This window comes from Palaemon carinicauda, chromosome 1 (assembly GCF_036898095.1).
Source record: "Palaemon carinicauda isolate YSFRI2023 chromosome 1, ASM3689809v2, whole genome shotgun sequence".
NCBI classification, from domain to species: domain Eukaryota; kingdom Metazoa; phylum Arthropoda; class Malacostraca; order Decapoda; family Palaemonidae; genus Palaemon; species Palaemon carinicauda.
Window position 1 is genome coordinate 187950771 of NC_090725.1, and position 22662 is coordinate 187973432.

The following is a 22662-nucleotide window of genomic DNA, read 5'->3' on the forward strand; positions in this document are numbered from 1 at the left end:
GAAACAAGGATGACCTATGTAATTAACAGAAGTCTTTTACACTTCATTTAAAGTTCTTCTTCACCTTAAAAACTAAAAAAATAGGGACTTAATGACTAGGTTTTAGCTTGCCTTGATATTTTTTGTAGCTTCAAACCCATCCAGCTGGTTAAGCAACTCTAACATGGTACGTTGGACCTCAGAGTCTCCCCCGCTACCAGATTCAATGCGAGATGATCCAATCGAATCAATTTCATCCATGAAAATGATGGAAGGAGCATGTTCTCGAGCCATCACAAACAATTCTCTGACCATTCTTGAACCCTCCCCTAAAAAAAACAGTACACATGACAATAAGGAAGGCAGAATAGAAAGGAAATTTTGTGGTTCTTTTAATATTTTCTTAATATTCTACATTGGAACCTTATAAAGAAAATTCTTACTCCATTTTGCACAGTTCTACAGGTTATAAATCTGAGAGCACAAGACAAAAGTTTTTTAACTTGATCCTTAATTTCTTGTACTCAAAATACTCAAGAGATAACAACTTACCAATGAACTTCTGAACAAGTTCAGAACCTGATACACGAATAAAAGTGCAGTCAGTGTGATGGGCAACAGCTCGGGCTAGCAATGTTTTTCCTGAAAAAAGGAAAATCTCATATTTACTTCATGAATTAAATGAATGCAGACTCTGTATTAATAAGGTTAAGTGTTGCTATCCAAAAACAGAAAAAGTCACTTGTTGCATTACCAAACTAGATGGCCTACTTGCTTGACTTCCTAAAACTGTAGATACAGAACGTACAAAATATTTAGTCATTCAACTGTGTAAATTTACGAATGACTACGGTATATTGATAAAATGTAAATTAAATTCTAAATTACCTGTTCCAGGTGGACCATACAACAAAACCCCTTTAGGTTGAGCAATGCCAAGTGCATCAAATAATTCAGGATGTTTGACGGGTAATTCTATGACTTCCTTAATTTCTTTGATTTGCTTGTCCAGGCCACCAACCATCTCGTACGTAGAGTCTGGGACTTTCTCTACCATCATTAAACTAACAAGAGGATCAACCTTTGGGAGAAAATAATTATTAGACAAGCTTGTGGAAGTTATAGGAACAGAGGATAGATTAAATGTATTCTATTGTGGATCATTCTAACCTTCGCTATATTCCAATGCAATACTAAAATATTTATCCCATAATAGCAAATATTAGGCCTATTATTGTATAATTCTGTAAAAATTTAGAATTGATTTCTAAATAGCTGTGAATAACAAAAGGCAAATTCTATAGCAATTTATGTTTTTCCAAACTATACAAACCTGAATTCTTTACACAGGATTGATAACAGCGAAGCTGAAGTACATAGCCATTAAAATAACAAATTTGGAGATAATTCGTATTTTTCCCTAATACAAACCTGAGTTATTCATGTGGATTATCTTTCAGCGTAGCTCGAAGGTAGCCATTAGACTTTAATTATGAAGTGGCAACCCTGCCTAACTGCTTGAGTGGGTAGGCTGGGGGGTGCCTCGCCACCTCTGTATACACTCTCACAGCAGTGAGACTGCACTTTTGATTGCAGGCAAGACTTCTGGTAGACAGGAGATGGTGGGCCAATTTATATAAATAAATAAATAACTCCAGGTTTGTATTAGTTGGGGAAAAATACAAATTATATATGAATGTAATTTATTTCCATACTAACATACCTTCCGTTATTTATGTGGATGACTCACTCTTAGGTGGGTGGAAGTCCTAGATCTGGCATGGACATTGACCTGGTTTTACTAAGTACAGTATATGACTGTGGTCTACAGAAAACTTTGACACCTGGTTAAAATATACAAAGTGAGTATAATAGCGGCCATTGCAATGCAGTTGTTGTCTTGTATGAACACCTTCTGAGTTTATATAGGAAAACAAGACGTATCCCATTGCTTCCCTCACAGAAAACAAGGGGGATGTGGACAGTATATAAATTTATAACTTATACTAGACTACACAAGGGAACTGATAATTACCTGCAGAGGTTGGGGCCAGCTTGCAGAGGGACACATGGTGCTGTACCCCAAGGGAGGGAAAGATGAAGAAAGGAAAGCCAGATATTCTCTCATTCATCTTAGTATTAAACCAGGTAACCAATGCCCTCAACTAACTGCTACTTGTCCATCAAGGACCCTGAGGTATCTTAAACCACTTGTTGAGTAGCCACCACATGACCGATAGTGAACATATCAAGTCTCCTGTGGGTCACGTCTTTTAAATAATGGGCTGTGAAGGTGGTCTGTCTCTTCCACACGCTAGCTTAAAGTACTTGCAACACAGCAGTTGCGTTTGAATGCCAGGGAAGTGCTGATTTCCTTGACATTATGGGCTCTAGGTCGACGAGCCTGAGGAAGATCAGGAGCCAAGGCTCTTTCAATTACTTGGCGAATCCAGGAGGAATCTGTGTTCTTGGTGATCCCCCTCTTTACTCTCCTTGAGCTAACAAGCAGAGGTGTTAGTCGGGGCCGTGTTGCTGCAGTACGTTTAAGATAGTATCTCAAACTCCTCACTGGGCATAGCAACAACTGATCTGGGTCACTGGTTACAAAACGAAGACTCTCAATCTGAAAGAACACAAAATCTATGGTCCAGCACCCCAGGATTTTGAGTCTTAGCAATAAACTCAAGGACAAAGCTGAGTGTCACTTCCCCACATCCCCTTGAATGGGCGATGTCATACAAGAGGCCATGTAGTTCACTGACTCTCTTTACCGAGGCTAAAGCGAGGTTTCGGTCAGTTGCATGGTGTAATGGTTCGTAAGGAGGTCCTTTTAAGGATCTCAAGACGCGAATAACGTCCCAAGGAATACTGTAGGCCTAATCTCTGACTGGGGGTAAGTGATCTCAAACCTCAGTTTGAGTAAAGAAAGCTCTAATGAAGAGGAAATACTCACTCCCTTCAGCATAAAGGCAAGGCTTAAGGCTGGGCAATAACCTTTCACAGCCGAGACTGAAAGGAGCTTTACCTCCCGAAGGTATACAAGGAACTCTGCTAATACTGGAATAGTGGCAACGAGTGGAGAGATACTCCTTCCACGACACCAACCACAGAATACTCTCCATTTTGCTTGATAGACCGAGGCTGAGGACCTATGCAAGTATCCAGACATTCGTTTCGCAACTTGTCGTGAAAAGCCCTTCTGAGAAAGGAGATGCTGGATAGTCTCCACGTGTGAAATTGAAGCGACTGCATGGTCTTGTGGAAAATGTTTGCATGTGGTTGTTTCAGTCGATGTGGTCGTTGAGGGATTTCTCTTGGTAGATCTACTAGAAGTTGCAGGAGGTCGGGACACCACTCTGCATGATGCCATAGCGGATCTACAAGGGTCATTAATAGATCTTTGGACAATCTGGTCTTGTTGAGCAGTCTTCTCATCAGACATAACGGGGGAAATGCATACACATCAAGGTTGTCCCACCGTAGTTAGAATGCATCTTGCCATAGCGCCTGAGGGTCCGGGACTGGAGAACAGTACAATGGAAGCTTGCTGTTCAGAGATGTTGCAAACAGGTCTACAGTCGGGGAACCACAAAGTCAATACATTGTTGGCTATCTGACAATTCAAAGACCATTCAGAGCCTACTATCAGAGTCACTCTGCTCAGATTGTCCACGTGCACATTCCTCTTGCCTGGAAGGAATCGAGCTGATAAGAGACTCCGAATGTTCTTCTAACCATCTGAAGATCTTTACTGCAAGATGGCATAGAGGCTGCAAAGAGCATCAAATCCAGAGGGGGACGAGAAGATTCTGGCCCGGTCGAATCCGTCACCTGATCCTGAGTTATGGGAACTCGGGTGTCTGGTGGATCGGAGTGTTGGTTCCACATGGACTTCAGCTGCCACTGCAGGGATCTTATCCTGGGGCGGCCGTTTGGAACAAGACGGATGAGAGAGGTCAGATTGCCTAACAGACTCAACCAACGAGAGGCTGGAAGAACTTCTTTTCTGAGGAAGGGTGCGGCCACTTCCTTCAGTCTGTATACTCTTTCGTCTGATGGGAAGACTTTCTCTTGGAGGGTGTCTATGATCATACCGAGGTATACCAGGCTTTGTCAAAGTTGCAGTAATGACTTCTCGTGATTTATCAGAACCCCAAGGTCCTGACAAAACTCAAGAAGCATGTTCCGGTGACGAAGGAGGGTCTTCTTTGAGTCTGCTAGGATCAGCCAGTCGTCCAGATACATGAGAAGACGGATGCCGTTCCTGTGAGCTCAACATGGCACCAGGACGAACACTGGTGAATACCTGAGGAGCTGTCGCGAGACCGAAGCATAGAACCTCCAACTGGTATGTCTCTTCCTTGTGTATGAATCTTAGATACTTCCTTGAAGACAGATGGATTGGGATATGGTGGTATGCATCCTTCAGATCCAGTGTGAACATGAAGTCCCTTGGACGAACCGCTTGGATGACCGTGTCTGCTGTCTCCCTTCTGAACTGAGTCTTTTGTACAAACTTGTTTAGAGGGGAGAGATCGATGACTGGTCTCCAGCCTCCAGTCACCTTTTTCACCAGAAAAATTAGACTGTAGAAGCCTGGAGACCCGTCTGCAACCTCTTGGAGAGCGCCATTCTGCAGTATGACCTAGACTTCAGCGCTGAAGGCCAGCTCCTTTGCGGATGCCTTCGCATAAAAGCTTAGATGCACTGGATCCCGAGTCAGAGGAGGAAGAGATTGAATGAACGGGACGTGATACCCTAGGGCGATCACTTCGACCGTCCAGGGTTCTGCCCTGTAGAGCTGCCACTTCTGCCAGCGGCACTGTAGGCATCCTTCCACAGGTGGTAGGTGAGAAGGAATGCCATTCCTACTGGGAGTGACCACCTCGGCCACCTCCCTTTCCTCCCTTCTTTCCTCTGAAGGACTTTTGGTCCCTTTCTGGCCAGACCTAGAATTTGACAGGTGAGAAGAGGAAGGTGCTTGCTGAGTCTGGGAAGAATGGAAAGGTCTACCATAGGGCCTCGATGTCACAGCCCTATGGAGAAGAGAATTGTTCAACAATTTCCTCCATCGCTCAGCAGCCCTCTCTATCTCTTCTAGAACGAAGAGACAAGAACCCTCAAGGGTGGAATTCCTTAACTGGGAGACCTCCACCTTCGGCACCTGCTTGTGGAACTTCCCGATGACGGCATCCCTTCTCTTGAGAATGCCATTCGCCCACAGGTTGACGACGTGGTGCGATAAAAACTCAAGAGTCTGGGTACCTGACAACAGGAAAGTCTCCAGTTTTCCTGGATGACTCCTTTGAAAGATCATGGCAGCAAACCATAAAGCCAAAGGACCCTGCCCATAGATCGAGCCACGAAACAGCCTGCATGGCATACTTCGCGCCTCTCTCTGGGTTCAGGAGCTCAACTGCCAAGAGGAAGGCCTTCAGAGAAGAGAGGGTTTGAGTAGGGATACCCTTAGTTAGGGACTTTACCAAAGGGTCGAGGGACATGGTGAAATGAGGTTCCCCTTCGATCTCGTAATACTTCCTTTGTAAAACAAAGGGAAGTGGAAGGGACCGAGAGGAGGAACCTGCCCTCAAGGAACTAGAAATTCCAGCTATCTGGCCAATAGCTTTCCTATTTGCGGCTGTCAAACCCTTAGACCAGGGCAGAGCTGCACTGGACCTGGAAGGCTTCTGGGTCTTGAATATTTCATTGAGAACCATATCCTTCCCTTCCTGCATGGTGGAACTAGGAGTAGACAGCCTGTTGATGGCCCTCATGCAAGCAAGTACAGGTTACGACGGAGATTGGGACCGCGAGACACGTCGTAAGTCAAGTTCGTCATATGTCGAACTGAAAAAGTGAAGTTTCCGTAGATTTATTATGATGCGTTATAATTTGAAAATCATCTCGATCATATTCTATCAATATTGTCTTACTGTGTATCATTATTCCATTTCCTTGTTTCAAAGGAGGGAGTTCTCTTAGAGACTCCGTCAGTTGGTGCAGAAGGTCTGGTAACCATTCCGCATGATACCATAGCGGAGCTATGAGAGTCATTGAGAGGTTGACCGATGTTCTGACCTTGTTGAGTACCCTCCTAATCAGACAGAATGGGGGGAAAGGCATAAACGTCAATGTTGTCCCACCTAGTTAGAAGGTATCTTGCCTGAGAGCCTTGGGGTCAGAGATTGGGGAGCAGTACAACGGGGGCCTGAAGTTCAGGGCCGTTGCGAAGAGATCCACAGTCGGAAAACCCTACAAAGTCAGGACTTTCTTGCTACTAGATGATGCAAAAAACCACTCAGTACTCACTATATCTGAGATGCTCTGCTCAGGTTGTCGGCAAACAAATTCCTCTTGCCCAGAATAAAGCGGGCCGATAGTGGTATCGAGTGAATCTCGGCCCATCTCAGCATCTCTACTGCTAGATGGGATAGCAGCTGCAAAAAGGTACCTCCTTGTTTGTTGCCGTAAGCTCCTACTGTGATGTTGTCACTCATCACCACCGAGTGGCCTGCCAGGAACTGGTATAACTGTTGAAGGGCCAGAAAGACGGCCCTCACCTTTAAGAGATTTATGTGGAGGTACTTTTCTGACTCTGACCAGAGGCCTGAGGTCGTGTGGTGCAGCAGATGGGACACCCTACCCTTTTTTTGAAGTGTCTGAGAACAGCATCAAATATAGGGGAAAGATGAAAACATCCACTCCCTTTCGTAGGTTCTCGTCTGACACCCACCATTCGAGGTCCGTCTGTTCCGCTGATCCGATGGGGATCAAGAAGTCCGGGAAGTCGAAGGCCTGATTCCACTGGACTTGCGTCACCACTGGAGAGATCGAATCCTGTGGTGACCGTTGGGAACTAGAAGGGCCAGAGATGAAATGTCTCCGAGAAGACGTAGCCACGTCTGGGCTGGAGTACCCTAATAAGAGTCACAACTTGCCAGCATGCATGTTCTAACTCTTTCTGCTCCCCCTCCGAAGTGGGACTAGCAGCGAAGTCTTTTTCCACCCAGAGTTCCTCTCGGGGAGGGTTGCGGGCATCCCTAGAGCGACTAGTGGTTCCTGTAGGCCTGGAGGTCTTTGAAGAGGACTTTGGGAGAGTCTTCGAGTCCTTAGATTCCTTCCGTGGAAGGAGGTAGGACTCAAGCATTGAAGGTCGGATGGGATTATCCCTCCTGACTTCCGTCGGTGGTGGAGAACTCTCCGTGTGAGGAGAAACTTTCTCCGAAGGTGGAGGAGAGGAAGTTCGAGCCTCACGCGAGGTAGGTGTGTGTTCCTAACAGGAGCTAGCTTCCCCCTAAGGGATGTGATCGCATCTGAGACTCCTCTTTTCCTCTTCAGGGGAAAAGAAGTCAAGGTTCCTCGCGGTAGCTCTGCTGGTGCCGTTGGAATAAAGGTCAGTGACGAGCAAGATGACATGGCAGGCCCGAATGCTTGCACTACTGCATCTGACCCTGGTAGCGAACAAAGTCTGCTTGCTGACAAGCACACTGTCGGAAAGATCCCCTGAAGGGAGAGGAACTGAAGGTTCAATGAGAGGAGTCTCAACCGATACTTGCGGTGGTGGGTCCGCCTTTGAAAATCGAATCTACGGGATCCTGAACCCTTCTGTAGAGCCTTTTCCTTTCCCCAATGGTGGCGCTGTAAGGCGTTTGCAGGGAGAGGAATGGGGCGATGGTGACTTGTCACAATCTTTATTGTGAAGTTCCTTGAGTCTTGTAGCCTGTAGAAACTGCTCTGAGGTTTTGCGCAAGTGTGCAGGAGAGCGCTGGTGAACTGGAGAGCACTTGCGCTCTGTAAGGAGCTGGTGCGCATGTAAATGTGAGTGCGCAGGTGAGCGGACCCCGCAAGTGAGCGCTGGCGAGCTGGAGAGCACTGGTGAGCCGGAGAGTGCTGAACTGGTGCGCAGAAGAGCGCTGGCATGTAGGAGAGTGCTTGCGAGTTGGAGAACGCGGGCGGGCAGGAGAACGGCGTTGCGCATGAGAGTGCAGCTGCGCAGGGGAGCGCTGACGAGTTAGGAGAGCGCTGTTGCACTGGCGAGCTGGCAAACCTTGGTCCTTAGACCGGTGAGAGTGCGCTAGAGAGCGGAGGCGATCAAGTCACTAGGGCATTGAAAATTGCTGACGAGCAGGTGTGTGATTAGGCACCGAAGGATGCTGAAGCACTTGAGAGCGCTGACGAGCAATGACGCTCTGGAAAGCGCTGAAGTGCTGGAGAGCACTAACTTGACGCTGGTGAGTGCTGGTGCACTAAAGGGCACTGGAGAGCGTTGGTGCGCAGCTAAACACTTAGAAGGTGCAGCAAGAGCAGGCAGATGATGAGTAGGAGACAGGAACAGTGAATGCAGGTCAGCATGAAGGTTAAACTGGAACCGGGATGAGCTCTTTAGAAGGGGGAACATCCACTGACGGGGATCGCGAACGATCCACAGAAGAGTCCAGGACTGAAGCCCGAGGAAAAGTTGTTGCGTCGTCAGGAGAAGGTCCAGGAACAGGCTAAGGTCGAGGGCCAGAAGACGACAGAGGCGGAGTATCGTCTGCTGGAGATTCTGCGAGGATGAGGCTTAAGAGCCGAAGAGATGCCTTTTCACCAATAAGGCAAAGCGGAGGGCGAGCTATGCATTGTACACACCCTCTAGGGATCGGGGCATCAGCAAGCTGACCTCTAGAAGCAGCAGTCCTCCGCAGAAGACTCTCTATGAGTGAACTCCCCCAAGGAGGAGAAACACTCGCTGGAGAGATCAAAGAAAAACTAAGTTCCCCCTCGAAGGACGAGCAGGAACAGGGGGAATAGAGTCGGCAGCAACAATTGGAGAGTCTGAAGGTGCAGGGGCGTTGGCAGCGGCCACAGAAGACGCCTCAGACAATATCACGTCAACGTACAACAGAGGATCTAACACCGAAGTCGACGACGGCTGCGCACTAGCACCATGGATGAAGCGCAGCACGGAGTCCTTGGAGGGCGGACCCGGAAACGCCAAGGACGACCACACCTGTACAAAAGAAGACAGAGACAAGGCCTCATCCGGGGAGAGGTGGGGACGCTTCACCATCTCTTGAGGACCAGGGTTGGCAGTAAATTAATGGGTCTATGCTACTGCATGACGGTCTCCCAGAAGAGACCAAACGAGCAGGAGCTTCGGAGGAAGGTTGGGAAGCGGATGAAGAGGTCTTGGGTTTTTCCCCTTTCCAAGAAACCTTCGAAGGAGAAATATCCCGCTTTGACTTCTTCTTCCGCCGTCGCCCAAACCTTTCTTGTTGGGAAGCAGACCACTCCCGACACTCATTACAGCTGTTACCACTATCACACCATTGACCTCTGCAGGCGGGACAAAGGGTGTGGCGATCGGTGTCCACGGCCAGCATGAAGGTTCAGCAGGGCCGACCTTCGAGTCCTGGGCAAGTACGCATGGTAGCAGAAGTCAACACACACTAATAAAAGAAAAATCACAACAAAAGCATTAATAGCACCAAATAGGCGAAGGATGAAGAACGGCAATGACCGTGCACCCTTCAAGCCAAAACCAAAGTGAGCTAAATCACCATTGTGTGAGCGGGAGCGGTAGCAAGCTCCTAACTAACCCCCGTTAACTAGCGGAATGGGTAGTTACCCTCGCTAAAATTTTAACGGCTCGTCCTTACGGCTTCGCTAAAAGTAATAACCCCTAATAAATAGCGTAGGTTTGTATTCCAGTTATGGAACAAATAGTCAATTACAGAAAAAAAACAAGGAAATGAATACAAGAGAAGTAATACAATCAAAATAAAATAAAATGTTTTGATTTTGTAGTTTCCTTCTTGAAAAGCTGCTTACCATGGCTAAAGAGTCTCTTCTACCCTTACCAAGAGGAAAGTAATCACTGAACAATTACAGTGCAGTAGATAACCCATTGAGTGAAGAAATGTTTGATAATACCAGTGTTGTCATGTGTATAAAGACAGAGCAGAATGTGGAAAGAATATGCCAAACTATTAGGTGCATGAGTAGGCAAAGACAGAATGAGCCGTAACTAAAGAGAGGGATCCAAAGTAGTACTGTCTGGCCAGTCAAAGGACCCAATCTCTCTCTCACGCTAGTATCTCAATGGGTGGCTGTTGCCCTGGCCAACCTACTTCTGGGGAAACCCTGCCAGAAACTCCTCATGTGGGCAAGAAGCTTGGGGGGACAGCCATAGCTAATGCCCCACAGGCAGATATGCTCTTCAGCTGTGGCCCTAGCTTCAGCCCCTCTAAGAGCCAATCCCTAGAGGGAACCCGAAAGCCACAGGAAAGGCCAGCATCAACGTATAGTGCCAATAGAGAAAGACTATCTGTTGGTTGTGGGTGGCACGGCTTCGCTAGGGGGAAGCGATGGGGTCCTCTTAACCTGAGGGTTGCCCGAGGATCAAATGGTCATCACTCTGAATCATCCATCCTTTGAAGGACACTGAACAAGCAGTCAGCAGGGAGGGAATAAGGCACTGGAGAAAGAAGTCGGGGCTTCTTTGACCTCAGGGAAGACCCCAAGGGAGAAGAATCCCTTTTAGACTTCCGTCGCATACACTCCCACTGGTAGGATGACCACTCCCGACACTCCACAAGGAGAGGCCTAAGTATAGGGTGATACAAAAAAAACCGGTCATCTCCAAAAAACCAATAACTTCCAAAATTTTATTTAGATAGACACAAAACTTTAGTTACATTAGGTCAAGCCTGTGTAGTAGACATCTCCAAAGTTTCAAGTCTGTAAAACAAAAACTCTTTGTTTCACTGGCTCTCCAAAATGTGCTCCAAATAAGCTCCCCCTGCAGGCACATTTGGATCCGGCGGGCAAAGTTCTCGATGACCCTCCCGCATTCCTCCCTTGGGATCACTCTTATTGTTGCTGTGATTGCTGCCTTCGGGTCAGGGATAGTCTGGGGGTTGTTTCCATATACCCTGTCCTTAAGGTATCCCCAGAGATAAAAATCTGGGGGGTTCAGGTCCACTGAATGCGGCGACCACTCCGGGTCACACCTGTGGCTGATCAGTTGGTCAGGGAAACACTGCTGTAGCCATGCCAATGATTCGTTTGAAGTGTGGGGGGTGGCACCATCCTGCTGGAACCACTGGAGGACCCTGACGACTCCTCTCCATTGACCAAGTGCTGTCCAGAACTTGCCAAGCACCTGGACATATCGCTCGGTGTTGATTGTCACAGACCGCTTGTTGTCGTCCAAGAACCAGAATGCTCCAATGATGCCATATTTGGAGATGGCGACCAAGGCAGTGCACTTCACCGAGTGTAATGGCTTTTGCAGACAGTGCTCAGGGGGTGTGTAACCCCAGAAGATATTGTTCTTCAAGTTCACGTGGCCTGACAACAGAAAATGTGCCTCGTCCGAAAACCAGACATTGTCAAGGAAGTCTGGCACACTGAAAATATGCCTCAATTATAAATGTCTTTTTCTCAGTAGTCCATGGCATCACGAAGGTCGAATTTGGTAGAGTCCTAGAACATGACAAATTCGTAGATAATTTGTATTTTTCCTAACTATACAAACCTTAGCTATCTAATAGGGGTATTACTTTCGGCGTAGCTGAAATGACGAGCCATTAATTTTTAACGAGGGTTAACTACCCACACCGCTAGTTAGCGGGGGGGTAGGGAGGGTAGCTTGCTACCACTCCCCCTCAAACACCTGTGATTGAGCTCACTTTGCTAGTAAGTAGGACTTCAAGGGGGATAGGGCTGCCGGGCAAGTTTGGTTAAATAGCTAATGTTTGTATAGTTAGGAAAAATACAAATTATCTACGAATTTGTCATTTGTCCCATAACTGGAATACAAACCACGCTATTTAATAGGGGTAACTCGCCCATTAGGAAGTGTGGACGTCCAAGCCAATCTGGCTTTTTTTTTGGGGGGGGGGGGCTTTACCTGGGGGCTCCTTATCTGTGTGTTAGCACTCAAGGAATAAGGAGTCCCTGTGCCTCGCTAAAACCTTCCTACGCAAGGTTCATGGCCTACGCAAGCTGTGTGTGAAGGTATGTAGAAATGTGAAGCTAGAAAGTTATTCTGAAGTTCTTTAGATGGAAAAACTGTGCACTAGGATTTTCCCAATATCACCTCGTCAGGGTATGGGGATGCAACAGTATTAATCTTAATACTAGGTACACAAGGGACATGGTTTACCTGCAGTGGTTTGAGATCAGGTATGCAGAGAACCCAGGATGCTGCTTCTTCAATAGAGGGGAGAATGAAGAAAAAAATTAGGGCCAGTCAAACTTTTTCATTCATGCAGACTAAAACCAGGTAACAATGCCCTCAACCTTCTGCTACTTCTCCAATAAGGAGCTTGAGGTTTTAAACCAGCTGTTGTGCAGCCACAACAGGACCGATAGAAAACGTATCGTCTCCTGTGGATCACGTCTTGCAGGTAGTGGGATGTGAACATGTTTTGACGTTTCCACACCCCATCTTGAAGAACCTGTGTCGCTGAGTAATTTCTTTTGAAGGCCAGGGACGTAGCTATGCCCCTGACATCATGTGCTCTGGGGCGACGTGATGGAGGAGGGTCTGGATTCAGTGCAAGGTTAATGATCCTGCGAATCCATGCCGAGATGGTGTTCTTGGTGACCCTCCTCTTGGTCGTTCCTGTGCTGACGAATAGTGCCGGCACACGAGGACGGGCTGCGGCTGTTCTCTTGAGGTACAGCCTCAAACTCCTTAGTGGGCATAGTATGAGATGGTCCAGGTCATCTGTTACAGTACGGAGATTAGAAATCCGGAAGAAGTCGAATCGAGGATCTGCTACTCCCGGGTTCTGAGTCTTAGAAATAAACTCAGGGACGAAGCTGAACGTTACCTCTCCCCATCCTCTTGAATATGCAATGTCGTATGAGAGACCATGAAGTTCGCTGACTCACTTGGCCGAGGCCAAAGCTAGTAGGAACACTGTCTTCCAAGTCAGGTGGCGATCTGTTGCCTGGCGTAATGGTTCATAGGGAAGTCTCTTAAGAGACCTTAGAACACGAACCACATTCCATGGGGGAGGTTTCACTTCTGACTGGGGGCAAGTTCATAACTCCGTATGAGTAGAGAAAGTTCTAGCAATGAAGAAATGTCCATTTCTTTCAGTCTGAAGGCGAGGCTTAAGGCTGAGCGATAGCCTTTCACTGCTGAGACGAGGGAAAGGCGTAAACGTCGATGTTGTCCCACCGTTGTTACAAAGCATCTTGCCAAAGAGCCTTGGGGTCTGGGGCTGGGGAACAGTACAGCGGGAACCTGAAGTTCAGGGCCATTGCGAAGAGGTCCACAGTCGGAGAACCTCACAAAGTCAGGACTTTGTTGGCTACTAGATGATCCACAGACCACTCGGTACCCACTATCTCAGATGCTCTGCTCAGGTTGTTGGCGAGCATATTCCTTTTGCCCGAAATGAAGCATGCCGATAGTGGTATCGAGTGGATTTCGGCCCATCTCCGTATCTCTACTACTAGATGGGATAGTTGCTGCAAAAAAGTACCTCCCTATTTGTTGATGTAGGCCACTACTCTGGTGTTGTCGCTCATCACCACCACAGAGTGACTTGCCACGAACTGTTGGAACTGTTGAAGGGCCAGAAAGACGGCCTTCCTCTCTAGGAGATTTATGTGGAGGTACTTTTCTGACTGACCAGAAAAGAGCTGAGAGGTCAATGACTGGTCTCCAGCCTCCAGATGCCTTCTTTACAAGAGAGTCGACTGAAGAAGCCTGGGGATCCGTCGAGGACCTCTTGGAGAGCGCCCTTCTGCAAGAGATATCCTAGACTGATCACATAGATTGTCCAGGAATTAACCCCGAGTTGCTTCCACCTGTTAGTGAACTCCCCAAATGGAGAGAAACACTAGCAGGAGAGACCGATGATGAACTTAGTTTCCCCCTTGAAGGATGGTCAGGAACGGGGGAAACTAAGTCGGCAGCTACAGTAAAGTTTGGAGTCGCATGAGACACCTCTGACACAACAACGTCGACAAGTGTCAGGGGATCTACCTCTGACGGCGACGACGATTGCTTGACAGAAGCACCCATGCAGATGAACTCAAACAATGCCTCCTTGGAAGGCGAACCCGTGAGCCCACAGGAGGACCAAATCTGAAACACAGAGGTTAGTGACAAGGCTTCCTTAGGGGGGAGAGGTGGTGCTGCTTCGCTAGGGGAAGTAACCTCATCTCTCGAGACCCAGGGTTGGTCAGAAATAAATTGGTCTAAGCTACTACTCAACGGTCTCTCGAAAGAGACCGACCGGGTAGGAGCTTCGGAGGAGGTTTGGGCGACGAAAGAAGAGGCCTTGGGTTTTCCTCCCTTTGAAGCAACCTTCGAAGAAGAAAAATCCTGCTTGGACTTCTTCTCCCGCCGCCGCAAAAACCTCTCCCACTCGGATGAAGACCACTCCCTACAATCACTACACTTGTTGACCTCTGCAAGAAGGACAAAGGGCGTGAGGATCAGTCTCGACCACCGACATAAATGTTCCACAGGGGCGGTCGGTGAGTCCAGGGCAGGTGCGCATGGTCGCAGAAGTCAACTTCACACACACTCAGTCCAAGAAAAAAGAGAAAACAAAAAGCGTTAATGGCTGTCAATTGTCGGCGAGGATGAAGAACAGCAACATCCGTTCACCATCCGAGCCGAAACCAAAGTGAGCTCAATCACAAGTGTGTGAGGGGGAGAGGTAGCAAGCTACCCTCCCTACCCCCCGCTAACTAGCGGTGTGGGTAGTTAACCCTCGTCAAAAATTAATGGCTCGTCATTTCAGCTACGCCGAAAGTAATACCCCTATTAAATAGTGTGGTTTGTATTCCAATTACGGAACAAATTAATTTTTCTTGATAAATCTGAAAAATAAAAGGAATTGATTATTTATTTCAAAAGTTATTCAAGTTTAGGTGATGACTGTTTTTATTGTGTCACCCTGTAAAGGAGTGTCATCTGCATGCAGGGCAAAGGGAATGAGGATCCGTCTCCCTAACCAACATAAAGGTCCCGCAAGAGCGGCCTTCATTGCCAAAGGCAATACCCTCATATTGGCAGCCCTTAAAAGACAAGACATACCTGCAAAGGGAGAAAGCAAAGTGATATTACAGTCAGCTTTACTTTTAGCATTTACGGGAGAGCGAGACAGCACAACTTCACTCCACTAAGCCAAAAAGAAAGTGACTAATACACTGGATGAGTGTGTGAGCGGTGTGGCTCCTCCACCCTCCACTAACTAGCAGTGGGTTGTTGTACCTCGTGTAAAGTTTATGACTAGTTTCCAGCTACGACAGAACAACATACCCACACTAAAGAGCAAAGGGTTTGCATGTGTGTAGGAAAAAACTCAAATTTTCAACCAAACTCAGTATTCATTTACTGTCCAACACATGAAAACAGGACAAATTACTAGATAACCTAAGAAAACTCCCAAACCTCTAATAATTACTCCATGAAATATGGTGCCGTGAAGTATCTAACCTATTCTGATATTTATATTCCTAAAGAGAAGAAAGCTAAAAAAAATAAAAATCAGACAAACCTTATTAGGTAGAATTTTGTGAAGAGTATAAGAATCATTTCGAAGGGCTACTCTTGCATTGGCAGTCACTTGGTTTATGTCAATGTTTTTGTCCAGATCAACAACAAATTTGCCCTCTGGGTGTACTTTGACTAAAACCTTCTTCTTGTCCATGGGCTTGACCACTTCGCCAACATATGATCCCTGTTCTTGCAACAACTGGAGCTCTTCACGAAGTAATCTCACTATGAGGAAAAATGCTATATCAGCAATACAGTAAGAACAGTTGGTAACTACAAAATCTGATATACAAAAATCACAAATTTTAAGTAATTTGTACTTTTCCTAACAGTACTTACCTCGAACTACTTTCTTAGGAGTATCTGGGATCTCCTCCCAACTGACCAGAATTTTGTGTAGTTTACCCTATCTCCGTTTTCTATGCGGGGGAACCTCTGGCGGAAGGATATGCGTCATGAGGCGACCCAGGGTCCATAATTTAATTTTCATGATTCATAGGATAAATGCTTTATTAAGGGGACCTTCCGCCATGTCTGCCATTTTTTTCTTCTAATGATCCAAATTACACCATTTCTATGTTTTAGACATATATGATACCTTCATCATATAAGAATTTCAAGTCATTTGATCAAAAACTATTTGATTTATTAGCAAAAATGATGATTTAAAAAAATAATTTAGGTATATTTTTCCCCACTAATACGACACCAATTGCATTGAATCTAATACCATAAAAACGACTTTATAAACCGAACAATTCTGTCAGACAGAATTTCAATTTTCATTTTTATTTTACAAATTTTTTATTTTTTTTTTCCTTGTATAGACGCAAAATACAGTAATGGTGAAGAAAGTAAAGAAAAAAAAAATCAAAATTCCGGTTGACAGAATTGTGGATTTTATTCCTCTTTTCAATGATATCTTTCTCTCTATCAAACAATAAATAAGTGAGAAAAATGTACCTAAGTGTGAATAAGTATGTTATTGAGTTGAGCTCCCAAAGATTTGCAACAAATTTTTGCTTCTTTTCTTAACGAAATGAAGATAATATTATTATGATAACTTTTATTGCTTATTCCTACATAAACACACCCTAAACGAGGTATTTGAACCCTCAGTTCACTATTACATTACTATGTTACGAGTTCCCAGCGATCTCTCATTGTTGCCAGTGTTTTAGTTAGCATCTTTCAGCTTTGTACTCTTATTCATGTTTCCCTCTCTTCTTGGTTCTTCGCTTACTTTTTGTTCTTTCTATCACCTTAGGTAACATTGGCCTTGCTATAAAGTTCCAGAGGACGTAATGAAAGCACAAAGTGATACGAACTTCAAGTAAACAAACACATGCATAATAACCTCGATACGTCTTTTGTAACTCTGGCTGATGTTCTCGTAGCTGGTAGTTTTCATTTACCTACCCTCTACCAATGCAGAGAGAGAGAGAGAGAGAGAGAGAGAGAGAGAGAGAGAGAGAGAGAGAGAGAGAGAGAGAGAGAGAGAGAGAGAGAGGAGAGAGAGAGAGAGAGAGAGAGAGAGAGAGAGAGAGAGAGAGAGAGAGAATTATTACTGCATTACAGTAGGTATTTTTTTATAAATGCATACACTACATGTATGTACACTATGTACAGTGCATCTTTTTTGTGAATGCGTATTATTAATGTTTTTCAATTGCATATATTACATGTATTACCTGAACTGTTTGCACTATATTTATCTATCTATCTAAGTATGTCTTTAAATTCGCTCCATTTTCTGTTAATTCTAATAGATAAGTTGGCATAGAAAACGACTCTTCAGTACAGTAATAAGTATGGGTAACTCTGCTGTGTGGTGTTACTGTCTTCTTGTACTTTTTTATTAAAATATTATTGTAGTACAAAATTAAAATAAGTTTACATTAGCATTACTACATTAGTGAAATACATAACTGCATGCAATATTACTACATTATCACTGTACTAATGAGTAAGACTGTCTTTAGAAAGTGTTGGGGAAGCCTTTAGTAGCGTATGTGATCTCGTACATAGGCATTTAAAATCTGCGTCTAAAATTCGCAGGTTTTTGACATTTGTGCGCAGGGGGGGGGGGGGGGTTAAAGGATGTAACCTCCCTGAATGCTGGGACCATACAGTACTCCAAATCCAATGCTAGCATCTGATTTGGAGCCATCAGTAAATACAAATGTTGATTCCCTATGTTCTTCACCATGTTCCAAAAAACAAAAAGAGACCTAGCTTCTAATTCAGTCATGTTCTTTTTAACACCAATAAAATGTTTACAAAAATATATCTCTGGTAATTTCCACGGAAGGGTTGATGATATCTTAAATGGAAGCACCTTACTTCTAACTATATCAAGACTGTTTAATAACTGTTTCACCCGATAGCCATAAGGTTGAGGAGATTTTGGGTGCAACTCAAAGTATGTTGATTGCCTTACATAGCTTGCAGTCTGAAAGCCTAAAGAATTAGGGAATCTTTGTAACCTAAACCAATACCGAGCAATAGAAGACATTCGGTAAATGTCTAAAGGTAATTCTCCAGCATCAACAAGGAAACTTGGGATAGGTGAAGTTCTAAACGCCCCTGTGGAGACACTAATACTAGCAGGATGTATAGAATCTAATATCTTTAATCAGCTTGGAGGGCTGAGGAGTATATTTCACACCCATACCTAATTTGTTTTTTAAATTAAGGCCTTGTATAACTTTAAAATAGTTTTGTGGTCTGCCCCTGGATGTATGGGGCAATAGTTTTAAAAGATTCAGAGCCTCAACGCATTTAGCTTTTAATGCCTTCAAGTGAGGAACCCATGTAAGCCTACAATCAAATATCAATCCTAGAAATTTAGCTTCACCTCCACATAGATCCATTGACCTTTCATGTATATATCCAGGTCTGGATGTACTCCCTGGATAAGACAGAAATGGACAATAGTAGTTTTGCTAGTTAAGAGAGAAACAGCAACTGAAGAGCGTTTCAGGAGAAAGAGCACCTGGGAGAAATTCTCCTTCTAAAGCCTCCAAAAGAAGAATGGAGGTAACACAGTTTCTCTGAAGACCTTGAGGGTACCAGAAAGAGGGTCTAGAAGTGCCATGATGATCCAGAGAAACTAGAACCAAAGGGCACTTCTCTCAGGAAGGCACTCCCTCCGAAGACTAAAAAGGTAGACTGGAGAAAATGCAGCGACTCCGAAGACACCTATTGTAAGAAGGTCTAAAAGTTCTAAGATCAACTGAAAAGAGACACCAGAGGCATCTAAGATCCCCCTCCATACAAAGAAAATCTGGCAAGGTTAAAGAACCTTGGGGCACACTCCGAAGAGCTAATGTTCTGGAGAAGACCTCTAAAAGCGCAAGGCCCTGGGAGAGGACGCTCCCGAGAGCTAATACAGTACTCTGGAGAAGACCTCTAGAAGGACAAGGCCCTGGGAGAGCACACTCCAAAGAGCTAATGCTCAAAATGAGACCTGCAGAAGGGTAAGGCCTTGTGTCAAAGCTAAAGAAGTCACCCGTAGTTAGCAGCAGCAAGGAAAAGATCCTCTAGAGGGCAGAGAAGTCTCGCCTGAAAGTCCTTGGACAGGCAAGGGAAGAAGAGTAAAACCAGAAGCTACTCCATGGGAATGTCCACCTTGAAGTCCTAAGGGCTCCCACTCAAGCTGAAAAAAAATCAAAAAATTCCTCAGGAGGAAGACACTTCCATTTCATGGAAGGCCTCCCTACCTTGAGGATTGCCAAAGTAAATGTTAAGTGAAAGGTCGTGGTTAAACCACCTCAAGGGCACTCAACATTACTTCCCTAAGGACAACAATCAAGTAAGGCCTGAAGTCCAGTCCCCTAAAACACCAGGCAAAGACAAAATTCAAAGGCTATAAACGCACACTTCCAAGAAGCCCTTTGATGCAATCGAAGCCTCTGCAGGAACCCAGGGGAACACACACTTCTTACATTCGAGAAAGTGCTGAACAATCACCAAAAGCCCTTCACACAATTCACCCTGGAAAAGAAAACAAAAACAATTACAGTGAACCCTCGCTACTTCGCGGTTCGACAATCGCGGATTCACCACTTCGCGGGGTTTTTCCATAACCCATATATATATACATATCGCGGATTTTCCGGAAATTTCGAAAATACCGCAATATCTGAAGACCCCAAATACGATATTTCGTTACCTGTAATTCCATTAATACTGTAATTAGTAATATCTGCTCTTACTGATTGTTCATTGCATTACATATGACATATAATTAAGCACAGAAAGAAATAAAACACGAAAAGAGAATGTGATCATACGATAATTCAGTACTGTATACAGTACGTAGTAAAATTAAATCGAACATGAAACGCAAATCAGATGCAGTCATACCATATTAGAATGGTGTGTACTGTAATGGATATGCTTCTTTTCCATGAATCTTTTGTATGTATACGTACGTAGTACTGCATCCAATAATATTCTTTGTTGCAAAAATCACATTTCGAATAAGCGTACGAGAGAGAGAGAGAGAGAGAGAGAGAGAGAGAGAGAGAGAGAGAGAGAGAGAGAGAGAGAGAGAGAGAGAGAGAGAGAGAGAGAGGCGTAAAATAGCGTACGTAAAGCTGTATTATTATTATTGTTATTATTATTATTATTGTTGTTGTTGTTAATAAAATTATTATTGTTATTATTATTATCATTATTTATTATTATTACGGTATTGTACTTAATCTACGTACGTTCAGTATGCGCGGGGCATCTTCTATGAGTAGGTAACCAACGCATCATAGTACTGTAAGACGGGTTGTGATTGGTTCAAGCGCTGATAGATGACGAATCAGAACTCAAGTTTTGTAATCTAGCCTCTGATTGGTGTTTTGACCGCTTCTCCAACCCGCAGCATCTCTTTCCGCGGTCACTTTGTCTCCCGCTGTATCGCTGTGTTGACGTTGTTAATTGTGAACTTTAATCTGTGCTGTGCGTGACTGTTTTAAGTTGAACTTTTTGTTGAACTTTCTGTTAAACCCTACTGTACAATGCCTCCCAAGCCTTCTGCTTCTACTAAGGCTGGTAGTGAGCCTAAACAGCACCGAAAGATGATGACGATTGCTGAGAAGGTGACGCTTCTCGATACTATGTTAAAAGACAGTAGAAGTTACGCGGCCGCAGACCTCGAAGACCTGACGAAATCGGGCAGTGAAGACAGTGAAACACAGGAAGAGTTCCAAGAAAATGTCGAAGAAACGGTCTTAACATTAGAACGGCTTGCCAAGCTCTGCAAGCTTGCGAATGAGGTGAAAGAAATGTCGCAAGAGTGGGACGAGGATATGGTTCGTTCTGTACAATTCTGCACCAAGATCGATGAACACATGGCTCCCTACAGGATGCTCTTGCGAAAGAAGAAGCAGCGGCAGCAACTTCCGATCACAATGCCCTCAGAAGAAATTGAAGAAGTGTCTCAGGAAGAAGTTGAAGAGGTGTCCCAGGAAAAGACACCTCCGTCTGAAGAGACGTAAAATACTATTATTGGCTGCACAGTAGAAGACATCATCAGCTTCATCATCATCATTTCTACTGTGCAGCAAATTCATCGCCATCATCATTCAAGTTTTTCTTGAACTTCTTTCGTGGTGAGTACAGTAACAATCTTTATTTTTTACTTAAACATTTTAATATTTGTGTCTGTTTTATAGTTTAGTACTGTATGCATTAAGTTAAAGGGAAGGTTTTAAAAGCCTATCATATTTTTTTTGTTTAAAATTTACATTTACGTACGTAAAACAATCTCTCTCTCTCTCTCTCTCTCTCTCTCTCTCTCTCTCGTAAATTGTTTTCCTGCTTTGCTACGTACAGTATGTACTGTATGATTTTATATAGATACGGTAAATAATATTTGTAATAACATATTTTGTAAATGCTTTTACTGTAAATATCATTATTTATCACTTTCATCATGCGCGTTAAATGCCTTCTTTGTTCTGAGCGTGGTTGTTTACTGAGCGTACTTTATGACGCCGTCGTTTCAGGTGGCGTCATAAAGAAAAACATTTCATTTGGAAGTCCTAAGGAAAATTAAGTAAAACATTGGTAATAACAAAATCAACATACTGTATACATCAATATAATCGATGCAAAAACTAACCTATACATATATGTGTACAGTACACTAAATGAGTTTGTTTCTTCATTATGATCAGAGATAAACGTAAACAAAACATTGGTTGCCATTTTTTATCGTGCTTTTTAGGTGTTTAGGAAACGCATGATATAAAATCGCCTTTAATATTTGTGCCTGTTTTAGTTTAGGGTACTGTAGTACATGCATTAAGTGTTCTGTACATTAAAGGGTAGTTTGTTAACAGTACTACGTACAAGGGAAGGTTTTAAAAGTCCGAATATACATGTTAAATAAATAGGTAAATATGGTGTCAATACTTCGCGGATTTTCACCTATCGCGCCCGCGTCTGGAACCTATCTACCGCGATAAACGAGGGTTCACTGTATGTCAAAATTTCCAGTCAGCGAGAATGTCTGTTCTCACCAACAGCTGAGAACTAAGTGAATTGTCAGTGAGCCAGGAGGGGGAGGGGCAGTCACCTACCCAAGATGTACACAACCAACCTTATAATTCTTAAGAGCTGTGTTCCAGCGTTATCTATTCTCCTATAGCAAAGGACGATGATTTGTACTCGTGTAGGAACAAATTTATCTTCTAGTTATATGGCCATCACAAATACTTCACCTTTAGCATTCAGTTCATTTCGCTGTGCCTGAAGTCTTCTAAGATCCTGCATTTTCTCCGATATAATGGCTTGTAAATTCTCTGTTTTGTGGGTATAATACGGCTTGTATCCTTCTCCTTTCTTGTTATCCACTTCCATCTACAAAAAAAAAAAAAAAAAAAAAAAATGAATTTGTATAAAAATTGATCTTCATGCTTTCAACGGCAAAAATTGTCAAAATAAAAACAGAATAATTCTCTATATTGAACTTCATGTGGTAATATATGTTCAATGTAGTTTTACATTTATGCTCCCATGTACGTTGTGTTTCTCTGCTTGCATTTACCAGCTTATTATGTTGCTATTTGTGTGTCTTCATGCATATTATTGCTTGTGGATGTCCCTGTGTTGTCTGGCCCTTACTTTGATGTATTTGTTTGTTATTGTGCATGTAAAATAGTACGTGTTGT

General features: G+C 44.2%; 1 protein-coding gene across 1 annotated transcript in view; it reads right to left on the reverse strand.

Annotated features, from left to right (window-relative positions):
• The window catches only part of LOC137653193 (26S proteasome regulatory subunit 8), a 49465-nt gene that overhangs the window by 9618 nt on the left and 17185 nt on the right, over window positions 1–22662 (reverse strand). The window contains exons 2-6 of the mRNA XM_068386577.1: window positions 22213–22351; window positions 15492–15715; window positions 868–1060; window positions 532–621; window positions 112–308 (exon numbers count right to left, since the gene is read on the reverse strand). Of these exons, the coding sequence (XP_068242678.1) occupies window positions 112–308; window positions 532–621; window positions 868–1060; window positions 15492–15715; window positions 22213–22351 (843 nt within the window). The remainder of the gene's footprint in view (window positions 1–111; window positions 309–531; window positions 622–867; window positions 1061–15491; window positions 15716–22212; window positions 22352–22662) is intronic.